The sequence below is a fragment of the Leptosomus discolor genome, chromosome 2 (genome assembly GCF_034619465.1).
Source record: "Leptosomus discolor isolate bLepDis1 chromosome 2, bLepDis1.hap2, whole genome shotgun sequence".
NCBI classification, from domain to species: Eukaryota; Metazoa; Chordata; class Aves; order Leptosomiformes; family Leptosomidae; genus Leptosomus; species Leptosomus discolor.
The window spans coordinates 3,527,395-3,546,505 of NC_141392.1; the positions used below are offsets into that span (position 1 = coordinate 3,527,395).

At 39.8% G+C, this 19,111-nt stretch overlaps 1 protein-coding gene across 1 annotated transcript in view; it reads right to left on the reverse strand.

The window, feature by feature from the left end:
- KIF6 (kinesin family member 6) overlaps positions 1-19,111 on the reverse strand; it is a 167,311-nt gene that overhangs the window by 17,186 nt on the left and 131,014 nt on the right. Inside the window, exons 16-19 of the mRNA XM_086482232.1 lie at positions 17,816-17,866; positions 4,170-4,254; positions 3,031-3,166; positions 1,337-1,425 (exon numbers count right to left, since the gene is read on the reverse strand). Of these exons, the coding sequence (XP_086338358.1) occupies positions 1,337-1,425; positions 3,031-3,166; positions 4,170-4,254; positions 17,816-17,866 (361 nt within the window). The remainder of the gene's footprint in view (positions 1-1,336; positions 1,426-3,030; positions 3,167-4,169; positions 4,255-17,815; positions 17,867-19,111) is intronic.

Below are 19,111 nucleotides of genomic sequence, written 5' to 3' on the forward strand. Positions count from 1 at the left end.
CTGTTCCCAAAGCAACGGGGCAGAGCGTTGTGCAAGAGGTCCTTAGTTCAACTCAGTACAAAGTTGAAGAGAGTGACAGTCATGGATTGCTTGAGCTGATTTGGCTGGCTTTGTGCTAAGCTAGACCAAAAATGCTCTCGTGTTCCGTTCCCAGCTTTTCTCTGGGACAAGTAACCTTCAGCCTAAAACCAGAAACGAACAGCTCAAATTAGGCCTAAAACCTGGCAGCCATTTGCAAAGTGAGTAGTGCCTAATCCTTGAGAGAACACAGAATAAGAATTGAAGCAGAGTAGAGATTAGAGTCAGTTTCTGTCAGTTTGAGACATCTGAAAATGACTTCTTGGACAACTTTAGAGGGTTACGTGTTTCATTCTCTGTACTGATTATGGAGCATTTACTACAGATACACAAAAAAAATACAATAAAAAATAGAATATATTTTACAGTTTTAAGAAAATCCCATATTCATTATTTAATGATATGTAGGATGTATTGTGTTTGCTGCAATGCAGGAAACCTCATTTATGCAGGCTATTGTTATAAAATTGTAGGTAAAGGCACTTATCTGAGAAAGATTAACTGGATAATGAAAAGGAGGGAGAGAGGGAGAAGGAGAAAAAGAAAGCAAGAGAGAGGTGGGGAGGGAGAGAGGAAGAGGCAGGGGGAGAGAGAACACTTCCATTTATTGTCAATGAATATGGAAACCTGCACGTTCAGGTGTGTGTTTTCCTGCACTCTGCTTGAAAGCTGTGAAAGGTCTATTACTGCAAATTTAAATTAGAGGATTTGAAATCAGAAGTGACTGATGATGAAACAGCCAAAATGATTACATTTTTTCTGCTGCAGAGGATGCACTAGTGTTTTACAATACCACATACAATATCATTGTGGAATAATATGCTGCATAAATGTAGCACCAGGATATTTTTCAATAGCAAATCCATCTAGGCTATGTATTAAACAATTTTTTAATATTTTGGTTTGTTTTGTTTCAGCCCCCTGAATACATTCCAAAGGAGATACAGTCTCCTCACATAGCAAAATTGACTGGTAACAGGCTTGCTTTTCTTAGCTATCTGTCACGCGGTCCCTAGTGACAGGTTTCCAGGGTCCCAAGACCAACAAGTCAAAGGAACTGAGTTACAATAAGCCACCTTAAATATGATTGCAAAATAACTGAATGATAAGAATTCATTTTCTACACAGTAATTTCTCTCGTAACTGGAAATGCAGTGTTTGGGTGTGATATTTGCAAAAGCAGTCTGGTGAACAGCACTTCTACAAAAAAATGCATTTTCTTACAAGTAAGGAAGGAAGAGAAAAACGACCAATTTACCTGTTAGTTGACAGATGTTGCAAGGGTTTGATAAACTGGGGATAAATAGTCGTGGTAATTGGTGAGCTAACCATCTCTGGCTTTTCCTGCTGGATTTAGATTGAAAAACAAAATTATGTAGGATAGGATTTTTTTTTTTTTTAGAGTGCTTAATATTGGCCTACAGATCTCAGCAATAACAAGGTAGGCAATGACTCATTCAGAAAACAGAGTTTGAATCACACAGTATTTCCTTCACTTGGACAAACAGTTCTGAACAAAGAGAAAAGTGTTTAGGATTGATTCAAGTATTTTTAAGCTCAAGTTACAGGATTTTAATATGTAACGGCATGTGTTCGCCGATTTGAGTTTCTTAGGGAGCTCAGATGTATAGATAGGTCAAGATCCAAGAAATCAATCTCAATTATTTTTTCCAGTTTTCTAATCTTCTACTGATGAATCATGAGGGGCTGAATCCTGGACCTCTCCTGTTAAAGGATAGACAAAAATGTGCTCCAGTGGATTCAAGAATATTACTTACAGTGCTTTGAAAACTCTAAATATTTAGACAGGAGGGTGACTAAAACATGATCCTCTTTGCCACTAAATACGGTTAGAGAGTATAACCTGAAAAGTATTTTGCAATGATAAAGTTAAGCTAGTTAGGTGGCATCTTATGGACAAATAAATTCCTCGTGTTAAGTTCCGTGTTTACTTCAGGCCGTTTTCTTAAAAAGACAGTTTAAATTCATGCTCACAAGAAACAAACAAAATACTGGCTAAACACTTCTTTGTTTATAACAACTTTTCCCCAAGGAGTAAATCTTCTCTTCCAGTTAATAACAAACGATATGAGACGGACTGCGCTCGGCACTCTTTCCCATAAGGCTGATGTGCGTTTCATGGCAGGGCTTTCCGCGAGATGCCACGTCGTTTCTTGGAGGACGTTAAAGCCACGTCAGAAGGGGAGCATGGGACAGCTACGTTGTTGTTTCAGTTGATTCCCCCTCCGGACCTTCTTGTACTGTCTCCTGTGTTGGTGACACCGTGTAGCTTTCAGACTGACTGTGTTAGGGACTTCTAATACCCTGTTTAAAATGACCTCTCTTTAGTTCGTTTTCCCCCAAGTCATTAAATTAGAGCACTCTGCTTCTGCTGAGTTCTTAAACAAGCACCGACGGCGGGGCTAAGCCTCAGCTAGAGAGTGAGGGGACACACATCTTGTGCTCAGAGCTGCTGACCCTCTGCCAGCTTCGGAAAGCTGAAAGGTTACTGGAATCTTTGCAGACAGAGGAAGCTAAACCCGATGATGTTTGCTGGGATTTGGCTATATTACAGCTATGGCTGCCATCTTCTAATGCACATGGCATAAACCTGATGAAAACATAGTTTTGCTAAGCAGTAGGAAAGATTATTTTTTCCAGTCTCCTCTGTTGGTTTTATGTTCCTTCAGAGTTCTCAGCATTTTGGGACCATTCTTGGGGGAATGTTGAAACAGAAAACAGAGCAGAAAGCAAGGGGTTTGCTTCATTCGCTTCACGTAGCTTCACACAAGGATAATTCATGTTAACTTTGATTCACCTTGGCATAAACACAGGTGAATCAGGCCCCAAATCCCATCCTTCATACTCCTTTCTGTCGAGTCAATTAACTAAGAAATGACTGGAGATGTTACATTTACATGAAAATGGAAGAAATATGAAGTGATTTCATACCTGTAGATTTATTGCCTCTTCAGACCACCAGACTTCGAAGTCTTTTTGCTGCTTCATCTTGACTTTTTCCGTAAGAAGCTGCAGGTGCTCAATCTCCACCTTCAGCCCTTTCAAGCGATTAAGCATTGTTTTATAACTAATATGAGAAGAAGAAAGTGTATTAAGGATCTTCCAACAGACATCTGAACAAAGCTTCATCCTACCTAGAACAGTTACAGATTTAAACTACAAAAGGATGTATAATAATCAGAGATGCAGGGGACACGGACAGAGTGGTGGTAGGAAGAGACATCTCATATTTTATAAGAGCTTCACTGGACAGTAAGTACAAGAAACTTGTCCCACAAAGCTTTTATTTCGCTAAAGAAATTAGTGACATTCAAGTGGGACCAATATTGATTAACAATTAAAATACAGGTTCAATCAAATATGCCAATTATTTTTTTTTGCTTTCTCAGCACGTTACCATCAATAATCAACTGGTTGCCAGAGCCTGGATTCAGATAGGAGCTGAGACTGAGTTGCCTTTCAGATGGAAACTTCGTTAACGAGGCCTCTTGGCTACCATAGAGTTAGAGATTTACTGGTGGTACGAAACAGCCAGAAGTTTCCCCACAGACTGCACATACCATAAATGCTAGGAAATCCCTTAGAACTGATATCCTTGCATGTCTCTTCCTTTATCCTCCCGGCTACAGCAGCATTAGGGCAAGGATTGGTCGACCAATGCATGTTCTGCATCTTATTTACACTTAGTCAATCCTCTATAGCCTAAAGGTTTTCCTTAGGTCAAGGAAGGCAGTACATTTCTGAACCAACCCAAAAGGTTCACAATACTTTTGGATTCAAACAACAAGTTGCTAAAACTAATCCTCAGGGAGGACATTAAGCTATTTTTATTTCTTTTTAACCATTACCCCAAGCATAAATTTTCTCCACTCATGTACCGTGGCATCTTACAGACAAACCAACGGAATATACACAAATTTAAAAACTATTAGTGAACCACAAAGCTGACATTTTTCAAATGTCAGAGAAAACCCTGAGGGTAGCTGTGTGTGCAGAACTGTAATTGGAATATACTATCAGTATAATTTATCTTCTGAAGGATGGCAGAAGTTTTGAGGCAGAAGTAATACCTTTTTTTTTCTTCTTTAATTTCCGTTCGAAGTTTCTCTTCTACTGGATCGAGTGTGTTTAGCTCTTCAGAAGGACTGGAAACAGCTGTAGAGGAAATAGTCTGACGTAAGCAATGACTGTATGATGTCAAAAGAAGCAAATTTAATTGGAACAAAACCTAATTTTTAAGAGGTAGGTAATGAAATAGGGGTCATTAACTGTTTCTCTCTTTTGGAAATGTTTCTTCAAATACTTATTTAGGCCTTACTTATCATAAGAGACACTCGATAACTGGTGATTTGAATGAGGTTGGGTTTAATACTTTTTTTTTTTTCAGTAAAGACTGGAATATTCATTTTAGATATGAGTGAAAATAAGTTTGCCAGTCCATTTGAACAGTTAGTCTTTGGCATAAAACCCTACCAAATGCATTCACCTGACAGCTTTGGCCACAAAGACAAGACCAGAACAGCAAAGTTTTTGCAAAAAGAAGATAGAACAGTAGCTGTGCTGGTGCCTGGAAAGAGAGTAACAGAAAGAAAAGACAAATCCTGAAGGAGTAATTAACTTCGGTAAGCGATAAATTCAGACAATTAGTATATATAAAGGAAATGTCCTGGAACTATGCAAGAAATTTTTCAAGGTGAAGAAGAACTGAGGAAATACCTTAAGAGTAGCCTAAGTCAACCTAAGAAAGCAGCTTAGGATTTCCCTATCCTATAGCAGAGCTAGTTAGCATGCAATACACACTATGCTTATTCTGAGAGATGGCAAAACAGTTTTCCTGTCATGGGTTATATATTCAGCAGTGAAAGGAAATGTAAAGTTACCTACTAATATTACAACAGTTTCTATTTCTAGGATAAATGAGAATAGTTTAAGGTTCCCAAGAAAACACGTTTAACCTTTTTAACTGAAGGAAAATGAAAGAAACAAAAGATTTGCTCTACAATATATGCAAGTTTCCATCCCGACTATTATTTCTGCCAAGAAAATAAATTCTGCATCAACCTGTCATGAGGCCTGAGGAGTGCACCCTCTCTTCAAGGAGAAAAATTCTGTCTGGAACAAGAGGGCAGTAATGAACCCTCTCTGCCTGTCAGCACGCCAGCTGAAACCATTAATCTTGCGTTGTAGCACCCTGTAGCTCAATACAGATGAAGCTGAAAAGCATTTTATTTCATTTAGAGTACTTAGGTCGAGCACGCTAATATAGACAGCCAAGGTGAACAAAGTCCATGCACAATTCTCATTTTGTACATCGAAAAGCTTTGCTGGGTGTGCAAACTATAAAAGAGGGATAGGGTGAAGACATTTGTGGTGGAGAGGGTACCCTCAAAAGATTAAAAACTAAATTGCTTGGACTGTTGAAGCGAAGGCATAAGCCAGGAGGTGCAAACATCATGGCAGAGGAGATGCTACGATATGGCATTATATAAAAAGTTATACCCAAACACAATGGATAAGAAGGCCGTAATAATCATGCCAGACAAGGAAAGCAGCAAACTTTTCAATGATTACAGGTGATCAGGGCTTTCTGATTTGTCGGTTTTCATCCTCAGGAGAAGTCATAACGTGGGAAAGGTCAGAGCTACCCAGGGAACTTGCGGGGAGACACTCACTGCAGAGCTCCTGGAGCTTCACACTTGTTCTGACCTTCACGAAGAGACAGCATCCAGCCTTGAGAGAAACGGGCTCTTGTGGAACAAACGGAAACAATTCAGGGAGCTAATGCCTCCTGAGCGAGCCGTGCTCACTGACCAGGGGAGCGCCCTTAATATGTGGAAATCCAGCCAGCTGTAGCCTGAGCCATCTTCAGCGGCGGTTAAAGGGGACTCTCCTGAGCAAACCAAAGTGCATTTGACCTATTTTCACAATCTGTTGAGGTGTTTGAGTTCAGGAGGTAGCAGCTCTAGCCCCTTATGATGAAGGGAAATAATACAGAGTGGAAGACAGTAACGTCTTAAAATGTTAATGCTGTTTCTGAAGTGAGGACTTCCCTTTGTGAAAACATCACGCAAATTCTGCTAGTCGTTACAGAGTGGTGCAAGGACGTAATATTGCAGCTTTTCTTCCCTCATTTATTTGGACAACTAGTACCCCAAAAAATATTTTTTCACTAGCTCTGAAAGGGAAGCCAAACTTAGGCAGGGTTTTGTCACTTGCATTTGAAAACACCGAGAAAAATGTTTTTCTGCTGATGATCACATGCTGTAGAAGGGATTATTTGGTTGCAAGTTACCTTCAGAAATAATAATAAAGCCTTTAATATGAGGCAAGTACCTCTGTCACACAAAGGTCCCAGCATTCTCAACTCTGAATACACCTACGCCCATTATCTCTAGCAACACGGTGGTGACGAAAGCGAGAAACATAGCTGTGGGCGAGGTGAGCAGCACAAAGGTTTGCAGATGTACAGAACGGAGAGAGATGAGCACGCTGCAAGCTGATGGGGCCCCAGCTGCAAAAAGAGCATCGGATAGTTCATCGAGCAAACGGCTACGACTCAGACATCCATCACGGTGTTTCAGTCGCAAAAGCAGAAGAGCTCTGATCACAGCATCAGGTGAAGTCCACTGGTAAGTCAAGCCCAGGACATGCCGACCTGGGCACTGCTTTGTAAGTTCTCCGGTGTCTTTTCCCATGCTGTTGCAGTCCCCACCTCAGCTTTCTTGTCCTGCCTGCTCCTTGAAACAACGTGCTTGTGAACTGAATAGCATTCCACTCTAAAGGCTCAACGTTTTTGAATCTGCCTACAGATAAATGCACGGCTCTTTCCTGATGTGCCAAGCAAAAGAGATGTGTAGCCTGGTGGAGTGTATTTCAGCCCTCTTGTTTGTGCTGCTTCTGCCTTCTCCTAATTCCCTGCTACTTCTTTTCTCCCTGCGCCTGTTCCGAAACCCTGCAGTGGCCTCTTTCTGCCCCTGGGCTCCTGCTGCTCCCTCACACCCCTCTCTTCCCACCAGCCCAGGCAATTTCAGCTACAGCTGAGGCTACGAAGCGAAGGCAGAGGTTATGGCTCACTGTATCTCCTGTCTAATATTAGCATTCTTCAGGATGCAGGCTGTCATTTTAAAACAACTTGAGAGGGACAAGTGAGTGGAATTAGACAGTAAAATAGAGAAAGCCTATTTATTCACAAATTTAAGATAGATATTTAAGAAGAAATACTTTCTTCTTGCTGTCCTCTAAAGAGTTTGTTTTTATTGTATGTATCTGCTTGCCCATGCACAAACAGAAAATGATTATTAAAACATCAAATACTTTTATCTATGTATTAACCACGTATATACAAAATACATGGAAATTACAAAAACCTGAAAATTCATGAGACCAACTTTTGCCCGTATACCTTAAAATCTGCAACACATTAAAAAGCGCAGAGGTGCTACGGCTGAAATATTAACTATCAGATGTAATTTCTGCAACTGCACGGAAGAACACAAAGTGGTATCTGCTTTGCTCACTCAGGGCTGACATTTAATTCATCGATTGAAAGTTTGTCGTACGAAAAATGATTGCACAGCCTAGCTCTGTGCTCCTAGTGCATCAGCCGAGACGAGCCATTCAGCTGATGTGCAATATCACCCGCACTTTTAGTGCTCCAGTGATTCCTCCTGGGAAACAAATGCAGTTGGTACAACTCGACCCTGGATAATGCAGCCCCAGGTTTCAGGGGTGCGGGAGAGCCAGGATGGGCATGTTTAGGAAACCATTGCCTCTGTATACTAGGGGTTTCTGCTGGCGTACCTCCACCCAGCTCTGTACAACAGAGTTATTTCAGCAGAAGTCAGCAAGCTACTTGCAAGGAATACTAGTTCCTTTCCATCAGCGTAACTGCACACACAGCTAAGTGGCAAAACTTACGCATCCTACGTTGTGGAGTCTTTTGTTCAAAGTACTGACTCACACAACGTAAAGAAGATATTTTGGCAGCGCCACATTGGGTAAGGAAATAGCAACTTTTATATTTCTCTTCAGGCTAACCGGTTTTGTTTCATCTTCAGATACAACCCGTTTGGTGGTGTGAGGCACGGGATACAATTGATACCGGCTGCCTGCTTAGAGAGGAAGGTGAGCTCTGTGTGAGTTGACACTCAGTTCATATGATAAAGGTTTGTGGGTTTCCTTTTTTTTTTTTTCCATAAATAAGATTCTAAGAGGCATTATATAGTGATTTTATCCTAATGAAAGGGCCAATTTTGGAGCACAGGAAGTAGTAAATTTTACAAGACATTCCACATCACCAAATCACACAGTACCAGAAAGAAATGATAGCACACGTTAACTGGATTACTATCTCGAAGCGATATGGCAAGTATGGATGAAAACCACTATTTCTCACACGAGATACCAAGTGTCGTCACCCTTGGTTACTGCAAGCTGGCAACAACTTGAAATACTCTGGCAGATTCTTGTCTACAGTCAGAAGATTTTGCAAGAAACTCTCTGTGACCTTGAACTTTATACTCTCTGGGGCACTCATATATTTCTCGACCTGAGTGTGTCCTAGAAGTCAAACTCCTAGGGATTTACTGTCTTGCGCCTCAAATAACATTGTGCCCTGCCCTCCAGCTGTACTTTTGCAGTCAAAGATTTTCATTTTTGACTGGATAGTGTTGTGTTTATCTGCTTAAATTTATAGTCACTTGAAGAAACCAAATATAGAATTCACTTCAGCATCCAGTTAATATTTTTACTGCTTTATTTATTTATTTGGCAAATTCAGGCTTTCAAACTGGAACATATGCTGCCATTCGGGTTTTTTAAAAAGAATTGCTCATCCATCATTATTCAGGATCAGCTTACATGTAATTCTCTCCTTCTCCTTTCTTACTCCTCCCCTGGGTCATGTCAACCTCTGTTTGTCACCAGGCACCACGTGTGTACCTTATACAACAGCAAAGATGGGTATGCACAATGAAACTCAGGAGAAGACAAAAATACCCTTATGTCTGGAAAAGTTTGTATTGTGGGTTTTAAAGCAATTTACCCCTAATCTTAATGCAATAGATTTTTTAAAATTCCACGCATTCGGCCATGAGCATGCACCGAAACAAACGGTCCTATTTTCAGCACTTTACAAGTTAGGGCATGTGGGGGGGATTAAGGGCATGTGTATTTTGTTGAGTTTTATTTTTATTTTAATCACTGAATTCAGTAAAAGAGTCCATCAGCATGCTGCTTTTCTTTATATAGTGTTGTTTATTGTTTTACTGGCTTAGCGTTAGCTCCAACTAACTGACTTCCAATGCACACCTGGGAAGCGGAGCTATTTTTTTCCAGTCTCTGTGAGTGGCTTTGGTTAAATACAGACTCACACTTCAATGCCCTCAAGTTTCTTCTTTTAAACTAGTCATCTATATATTTGCTCCTGAAAATATATGGCCTATGAAACAGAAGGCGTTGCCTTCACATCAGCTGCACTCAAGCCATGAAAGTTACTGAAACCATTGTGGCTAAAAGTTCACTTTTGGTTTCCAAATATACAAGTACAATATATGGGGAAAAAAAGCAAAAAAGTAGCTTCAACTTTAATATATTCCAAACATGCTGGTTGATCTAGTGGAATAGTGACATAGCTGGGTCTTAGTCAGGAAACCCCTACAAACTCAGATTCTTGTCTGCACTTAATAAATACATTTTACCTTTTGATTACATGAAATTATTGTTGCATCATTTATCTTGTTCATAATACTAGATAAAACCATACCTGATGTTTGAGTGATCTTTCTCTGCCTCCCAAGAAGGGGTGTAGTTTGTCATCCATAAGTTTTGAGGCTTCGTTAGCATTCATTTCTACAACACCCAAGAGCTTTCATGGAAACATAAATTCTCTTTGCTATGTTTTGTCAGGTTCTTCTTGAAAGAAAAGGATGGAAAATACTTCTGAAGTTGTTTCCTTATCATGAAGCCGAGACGTTAGGAATACACTGCCACAAACGTGCAGACCACGGTTGCAATACGACAGCACCATTACTTTTGTAAAGCAATGCCTGGTCAAGATATGAACTCGACTGGGAATAATATAGCACAACTTGACTGAGAATAAGAAATCCCTAAGGGTGCTAAAGGTGCGGTCACTCTGAGTGTCACAGGCACAGAAGAGGAGCTGAAGGCTTAGTGCATCCATTCTCCTTGCTGGGGATTCTCAGGTAAGCAGTTCTCAGCGCTGAGAAGTGCCAGCCTTACCATGCATGAGCAATACACCCAGGCACGCGCAGGAAACCCTGTGCTGGCAGGGCACAGCTAGGAATGCACTGCACACACCCACCCTGGGATCAACCCAATAGGTCTAACATTTTCTAAAAATAATACCTGCATTCTGTGTGGAACTCTGGCTGTGGCTGTCGCTACAAACACTCGTGACAATGCAAAAAAAAGCATTTCTTTTGGACTGTACACTGAGTTTATAGCAATGTCCTTTGAAAGAATATTTATGAAAAACAAGTATATGTGTTTTACACTTAACCGACTGATTCAGCTGTGTGTAGGTAGAGATGGGTGATGCAACTGACCTGTCACTTCAAGTTAGACAATAAAAAGAAATTCTGAATTCAAAACAAGAGGTGAATACTAATCAAATAAATGTATGTGCTAGTATCAGCCTGAGCAATTTTGATCTTTCTGCTACAAGATATTAGTAAAAGCCCTTTCACCTGCAAGAGAAAAGTAGAGGAGATGGAAAACAGAAAGGAAAAATACGCCATTGTCAGCGAAATCTCTATATTATGAGCACGGCGTTGCACCATATAGTGTTTAGTTTAACCCTTGCCCCAAATAAGACAAAAGGCATTGGGCCTGAAGCACCTCTATCACAGATCTGATTTTTTTTCTGTGCAAAGAGCAGAGATATGTGCTAAGACCCCACCTCAATTATGCTTACAATAAAGAAAAAAGTACTACGGCAGCTTTGTTTCCACTCTCCCATACTTGCTAGTCACTGGAAGGAGTCTCTAAATAATAATGCAATTCACACTGAACTTTGCAATATTTCGTAAAAATACTTACTGCAAGAAAGCTTACAGAGACCGCAAGCTGTTCCAACGACAGTGAAATGCTGCAGTGAATGTCAATAAAACCGAGAACTGGATAGCTGCGCTACAAGTTCATGACTCCTAATAAAAATATCACTTGATCCAAAGATGTCTTTGCTCTTTTTTTTTGAGATCTGATAAGTTGAAGCTGAGTGGGCCACATGGGAAACTTCAGAGGAACGCGGGAGTAATCTCAGAATTTACTCTGACAGTTCAGGAGAACATATTTTCAAAGATTTCCAGTAAAGTTGCAGTATTCTCTTCCTTGAAGACACAATGAAAAGGAAAACTCATGGCTGCATCTAGAATTTAGCATTGCACCTAGTAAAACCTGCTAAAAAGAGTAACAGAAAAACCACAGCAGCAAACAAAACAGCCTAGAAAGACTGAAGAGAAACTTGTGGAAAGAGAGGTCTGTGTGGGCTTCAGGCCTGAAGGGACAGGTGTAAGAAGTGTCTTCTTATTAGAACATACTCCAACAGTTTTAAACTTAATTCCTACATAATACTGGGAAAATCCCAAAACATTACCTAAGAAGAAACCTCAAGCACTGCTTCAAGGGAATCATTTCTGCTTGTCTAGCTGCTGCTTCAAATCCGTGGTTCTTTTTCCCGATTCTGATCATGGTTTACAGAAGGACTTGGTACCTACAAAAATACTAAAGGTCTTCAAGAGCTCAGAGTTTTAGCCATAGGCTGTGCTGACTTGAAGCACAGATCAGCCTGTAAAACCAAGACAGCAAGTTTGTTACGGTGTGTAACTTCACAGTTACCATAGGCTAAAGTCTATGATTTTTCCCTCCAAGACAAATCTGGAGTAACTACAATGACTTAAAAACACTGCAGTAACAAGAAGCTATAAAGATCCTCTAATCTACTTATAACATCCTATACAACTACTTATATATGTTTTCAAAATTAATTGCCTATCAGTATTTCAAGCACTTGAATTTTTTTCCTTTGATAGACTGAAGTGCAACCCATCACTGAGAAGGGTGGCCTTGATGCCACTAGAGGTCAGCCTTGGAATAAAATCAGCGCCCTGCACAAGAGCAGCGAACTTCTAGAAAAACACCCCTGTGGCTTGACATTTCAAGCACAAATGTATAGAAGTACATAACACGCAGAAAAATGATGCATATCGAAATTATGAATTTCTAAGAGAAATATTTGCCTTGTTCTGAGGCCATTGCAAACCGACACATTGCTCTCTTTTTTTGTTTTTGGTTGGTTTTTTTGTTTTCTTGTTTTTTTTTTTGTCTAAAAGTAGTGTATTTTACAGACTGGAAATACACAAACCCCCACCTACATGGTTTTAGAGGAAGCATCTTTGGATGCCTAGCAGCACTAGGGACATGTTGCTTTACCTCTTGTAAAAAAACCAAAATCTTAAAATTCTGAATTTCAAACAGATTCTTTCTCTAAAGTGCTTTATTTAGCCCACATATAAGATGTCATTTTTCAGCACCAGGAATGATAGCCTTAAACCAGGCCATCTATTATTCTTCATAGACTGCATTTGGTTTGTGTGGGAAAACACAGACTGCCACTTCCCTCAGCTTCTGTCATTTTGTGGTTGAAAACACTTGTGTCTCTTCATTTCGTGGCATTAGTATGATCGAGACTCTCCTGCTTCATGTGAACAAAGTTAAATGTCATTTCAGTTACGAGATGCAAAACAGTGAAAGAAACTGAGCTCATTTTCTTTAAATATGGATTTATTTAAATAAGAGATTAACTCTGATGCAAACCAGCAGTTTGGAAGTGCTGCGTGCTTCCCACTCATACAGATCACAGCAGAGTTCAAGAGAGTTATTAATTATTAGCCTAATTAACGTTATCTATGTCTGTAAGATGCTGCTATGGTTGCAGAGAGAACTACCATGCACTTCCTAAACATACCTTACATCCACACCAGATGCAGACCCCGGTGGCCCAGCTTTTCTAGTGGCATGGCCTATCCGGCAAGGGTTCGAGGTCAGGTTGGATGGGGTTTTGAGCAGCCTGAGCTAGCGACACGTGTCCCTGCCCATGGTAGGAGGGTTGGATTAGGTGACCTTTAAAGGTCCCTTCCAACCCAAACCATTCTGTGACACCACCCTCTGGACAAGCGGGAGCAGCAGTTCCCAGTTCTGCCTTTTCAGATACGCAGAAATGTGTCGGACAACAGAGTTGCATCCCGTCCCGTGTTGGATATACACTAGTGGCAGCTTGGAGCACCACAACCTAGTGCCTTGGAGGAACAGTTGCTCCGAAATTCTTTCCTAACACTGGCTGGATTATTCCTGCAGCGGTACCCTGATGGTTACACAGCACTGCCTGTCCCTGCTTTATTCTGGTTCTGAGCACGCTGGTCTTTCACGTCTAATCGAGGAAAGGTGAGGAAGCAGGATGAAACATGCTATAAAGAAACACACAGCAGGGCAAGAACACGGGCATAAACTGATACTAATATCTTTAGAACAGGTATGTAACTTTGAAAATACAGGAAAAGATGATGTAGCCAAGGCTATAGAGGGAATAAAGATAAGAAGAAAGGTTCCTATTTTTACTTAAAAAAAATACGTGTTAGAAATCCAAATATGAAAATAACACATGCCAAAATTCTTGCTCTCAGGCATTCGCCACACTAAATCAAATGCTGGTATGCATTTGTGGGGATTCCAATGTATTTGTTATTTCTGACTCACCTAGTAATTTTATTTTTTGAGGAATGGGCTTTTTCAAAGAAAGTTTGCTCAAAAAACAACTTGGGAATAGCTCTTTGAATAATACCAGAAATATAAAATTTTACTTTTAAAGCTCAAGTTACAAAACCTGAGAAAACAAGGTTTTGGTGGTTTTTTTTTTTTTTTGGTGGGTTTTTTTGGGTTTTTTTTGGAATAAAATGTTGATAAAACTGGGCCTTAATGTCAAAATCCAGACAAAGGATGCAGATTCCTTACAAGACCCATACTTGCCATCTTTACCCATGTACTATTAGATAGTACCTGCTGTTTGTTTCTTTTCAAATAGCTCTACAGAGACAACAAAGTTTGACAGAAAGAGAGAGATTAATCGGGTCCCAACAAACCTCCCCAGAAGCAGAAAGGTTTTGCCATCTCTTGATGTTTTCAGGAGAATCCCAAACGAACTGATAGGCTGGCTACTAGCCCAGATTTCAAAACTTACAGAAGAGAAGGGTGGCTCATGGAGAATAAGATGAATATAAAAAAAAATAAATATATTGACATTGAAAGCTGCAGAACTGCATTTCAAAGAAACCGATAAACTAATGCAATTATCGATAACGAGGGGTGTGCTGTGCTGAAGATGCTGCACCACTGGCTGCAGGCTCTGCCATTCATGTTAATTTAGAAAACACGTTTCAGACTGCCCATAACGAACGACGTTTCTGTGTGTGATGCTTTGTCAGGATCTGTTTCAAGCTGACTGAACAGCCCAGGGGACTTGTAGGTTTGCTGAATGTTTCTGCTGATATGGACTGATCAGTCAGGAGTGTGTTCAAGGGTCCTCCCTAACTGCCAGAGCTGACCCAAGAGAGGCCTCTACTCAAAGTGTAGTTGAACAGGCAAAACTGTGCAAGTCTCGGTACAGTTGCTTCTGTTACGGAAAGTTATTGTAAAAAAAAAAAAAAGCCTTTGCTGCATCCCCATAGAAGCATCTTCCCATTGCAACATGTCATAGGGTCTCCTATGCCATCAGGCAGGTCCAACTTAGGACTCAGTCTTCCCCCAGTGCTGGTGAATAATGTTACATTAGCCTAATTGTTTGTAATCACGTTCTATCAATACAAAAATGACATAAGACAATGAAGAATCAAGTCCTGTATTTTACAGAAATACTAGTTCAAAGTATCTTAAGGTAATACTTCATTAGAATAATATAAAACATGTATTTTTCTACTACAACACTGCAACCCCCACGGAAAGCTTTTCTTTCCACTCTTTTCTTCCATCTTTTTCACCCAGAAGCTTGCTGATGACCCAATGTTTTTGCTCTGTCAGTGCTTCAACAGTGCGGACACTTTAAATCCTGCCCAAAAATTCAGTTAATCGTGTTACTCTGAAAGCTCTTACTGAATAAAAGAAGTTATTTGCATAATAATGTATTCTCACAATTAATAAAGATGAAAGTCACACTAAGGCTGAATTGTCACAATTTTACACAGTGTTCAATGTTTCTAGTTGTGTAAACACGAAGCACTTCCCTGCCTCCAATAAAACCTCCCATCTATCTGTGTCCTTTGTTAACTCCCAGCATATGGTATTTTAGAAGAGATAGCTAAGAACAATGGGTTAAGCAGTGGCGTTTTCCTTCCATAAGAAATCCACATCTTAACCACAGCCATGAGGGAAACAGATTTACACTGTTTAAAATCCAACTAGAATAGCTTCTTAAAGAGTTTTAACCATAAAATACTTTAAGAAAAAAAAAAAAAAAGGCAGCTGGAAGATGTTAGCTCATTTTCTAATTGAAACAACTGCGTGTTTTATTTCATGTTGGGATTTCAACAGACTCTTAATTAGACTTTTTACCATGCAGCTTTCATTTAAAAATATCTTGATGACATTCTGGTCATCAAGAAGATCCTGGGAGACTTGACACCTGTTACTCCTTGGAAGAACATTCATCCAAAAAGGTAGGCAGGCAAATAATACTCCCCAACTCACAGAATAAATATTAAGTCAAAATATCCAGAGTATTTGAAAGAATAATGAAAGGGAAAAAGAAGTCTGGAAAATACTTCATGCGGTCCAGACTTACTGATGATAAACAGAGAGCAATGCTCAAAACAAAAGGCAAAACAAATGGGTTGCCTGCTACGTTGTGGAATACTAATGGAATATTTACAACGTGAACGTATAGCTGGTAAAGTCACTACTATGTCATTTCCTAAGGACATGAAAAGATTAGGCTCGCCTGTTTTACGAAAAGTGGCTTAGACAGCTATCGAAAACATCATTTGCAACACAATTTTCTATATAGTAAGAAACCAGTATACGAGACCAGATGTTGTGATGCAGATTGAAACATACAGTCAGAATACATCACCCCATTTTTTGAAATACTGAATAAGGAATTCTCATAAACGGCATTGCTCTGATTCATCTGGATGTGACTTCTGAAAGTGGCGTATAATTACTGAATAGACAGTATTACAACCTAGAGTGAATTCAAGAAAGAATTCCACATTATACTGAAGATATCACCTTTAGATTGAACTTCAGAGCACAGAACAGCTGGAACAGACCTACAACGACCATCTAGTTCAACTACCTGGTCACTTCAGGAGTGACCAAATGTCAAAGCACGTCACTAAGGGCATTGATCAAATGCTTCTTCAACACTGCCAGGCGTGGGACATCGATCCCTCTCTAGGACGGCTGTTCCAGTGTTTGCCTACCTTCTTGGTAAAGTCTGAAGCTCCCCTGCTGCAGCTTTGAACCATTCCCATACATCCTGTCACTGGATACCAGTGAGAAGAGACCAGCACCTCCTTCACTTCCCCTTCTCATACTGATCAAAATAAACGGAGTTCGACTCCTGGGCTTTAATGACATGGACAGCATTAATTTTCAGTGCTGATTTTTAAATAAAAATAAAAAAGGATAAAGGTATAAAATAGTAACATCATCAACAGAGCTTGAGATGCACGGCTAAATTAGAAGAAGAAAGGGGAAACTATTTTGCTGCTCTGCAGTAACTTATTTTCCTGACTTCTAGGAGAAAAGAAAGCCTGCAAATTTTCTCTCTCTTATTAAGAGACAAATGTTGTTCACTGTGTTATGTACACATACAAGTTAAATCATCAGCTGCATTCTAGTTTGAGTTAGCTCCATTTTTTATGTGAAGAAGGTGTGTGAAGGCAAATGTTGGGATTCTTTTATGGATCTAAGTGAGAGAGACTTAAACTGCTATTGCCCTAGCAGTTTTCTGTCACATTTTAGCTGAGGTTTACCGTCCCAAAAGTGAAATTCTCATATGAACACTCCTAGGCTGGTTCAGTACAAAGTCAGTGGAGTCAGCTTAAAGCATCTTAAACCAAATTTGGATGACTTTACACTTACGTGAACAACTTACAGAGACAATTTTAGCTTCCCAGCTGTGTCAACACAAACCGCAAGAAACAACTTCTCAACTTCTATAACTAGATGTGAAAGAAGTGACCTGTATACGCCTTCAGTCCCTCTTGGAATGAGGGAAATTAAAAAGGATGTTAGACAGATTGTGGCAACACGGCTAGAAGCTCAGTCTCAGGACAACTCAATGTCTGTTAATGGGAATTCAAATTAGAGGAGCCAGAAACCAACCAACCAAACAAACATGAGGAGAGCTTAGATGTCTCTGTTCTTGTTTTGGTCAGCCTGAAAAGAAAGCAAACCAATACCAAACTCCCAAACCTATAAGATTTTTGCATAATTTTTCTCACCACACATAAAATCAAATGCCTTTTGAGCCAAATCTCTGGCAAAGTTCACAGAGCCCATGTTCTTTATGGCATGGACTATCGTAGAAATATCGTGGCAAAAACTGTCATAGAGAACACAGCCTGCCCAACAAGCAGGTTCAGCTCTGGGAGAGAGCTTGCTGCCCCTGTTGCATCCTATTGTATCCGAAATGTTTTACCTAGAGCTGCCCTCTGAACTTGCCGCTGGGTTATCGCTCCTTTCAGATGGTCTGTGAAAGACACAAAATGCAAATGGTTAGAATTCAAAATGTCAAATATCAATAAAGTCATTGCTTATTTCCCACCATTTCAAAACCCTTGTGCTGCCAGCCAATTTAAAGTGATTTTTTTGGTGATCTAAAGGACAAGCATTTTTTTTGAGCTCTCTCCTTCTCGCTACTTCAAGTAAACAAGTAGGCACAATTTGGCTTTGCATATCCTAAGGTTTAACTTTGTCCAGTAAGACAGACTGAAAACGAAGCTATTTACTGTCAAGCACTTTCACAGGATAATGATCTCCTGCTGCTAGATACGAAAGAAGTCCAAGTGAGACTAGAAGACATACAGAATTCCAAGTATTCGTTCAAACAGACTTATAGGCGCTAGCAGTGGAAATGAGATATTAGGTCATCCAGCCCACCTCTTCGCCACTGAAGAATGGGTTCCCTGCAGCCCATTTCTTCCTGTTCATCCAGCTCAGTTTCAAATATCCCATGCACTAGAGCTTCTGCAAGTTCTACTACTCAACAAAACTCACTGTGTAGATGCCATTGGTTTTCAACAGAAATTTTTCTTTAATTTCATTATCTCATTATTCCTAGTTAGGCTCCCATGCCCGATACAATTCACCTTTACCCTTCTTTTATTAATTTCCTCCTTGATCTATGACACTGTTCCAGTTCACCAATTATTTCAAGCCATAATTAGATTACCATATGGGAAGCCATTATTCATAGATATTAATGGAACCAATAAAGGAAAAACATAACCCTAAATGTGCAATTTCAGCAGTATACATGTTCTGAGGGAGGATGGGATTATGTCTTTCAAGTTTTCAAATTAAAACAGTTTCTAAGCAAAGACTTGTTCATAACCTTGACTAAGCTGTACATCTGGCTACCAGGGAAAGGAAAAAACAATCTATGCTGTATTCCCTTTTTTTCCCAGACCTGTTATTATGTATATTATATTAGATGCCTTCTGAATTAAAAATATCCTTTTGCTTACAAGTGAAGACTTATAGAATAAGCTCATCAGAACAAATTAAGTCATTAAAAACTGCCAAATGCTTAACTGGAGAATTTACCATTTCATTTAAATGAAAACCCATTTAAATTCACAGGTCATGAGAATTAGACTGTTCCATGAGCACTGAAGAAGCACAAAAAATTAAACTTCTCTGGAAATTATGAGAATAGTTCTTAAGTATTTAGTAGCATTGTAGAAAAGGTATTGTATGCAATACAGTGAAGTAT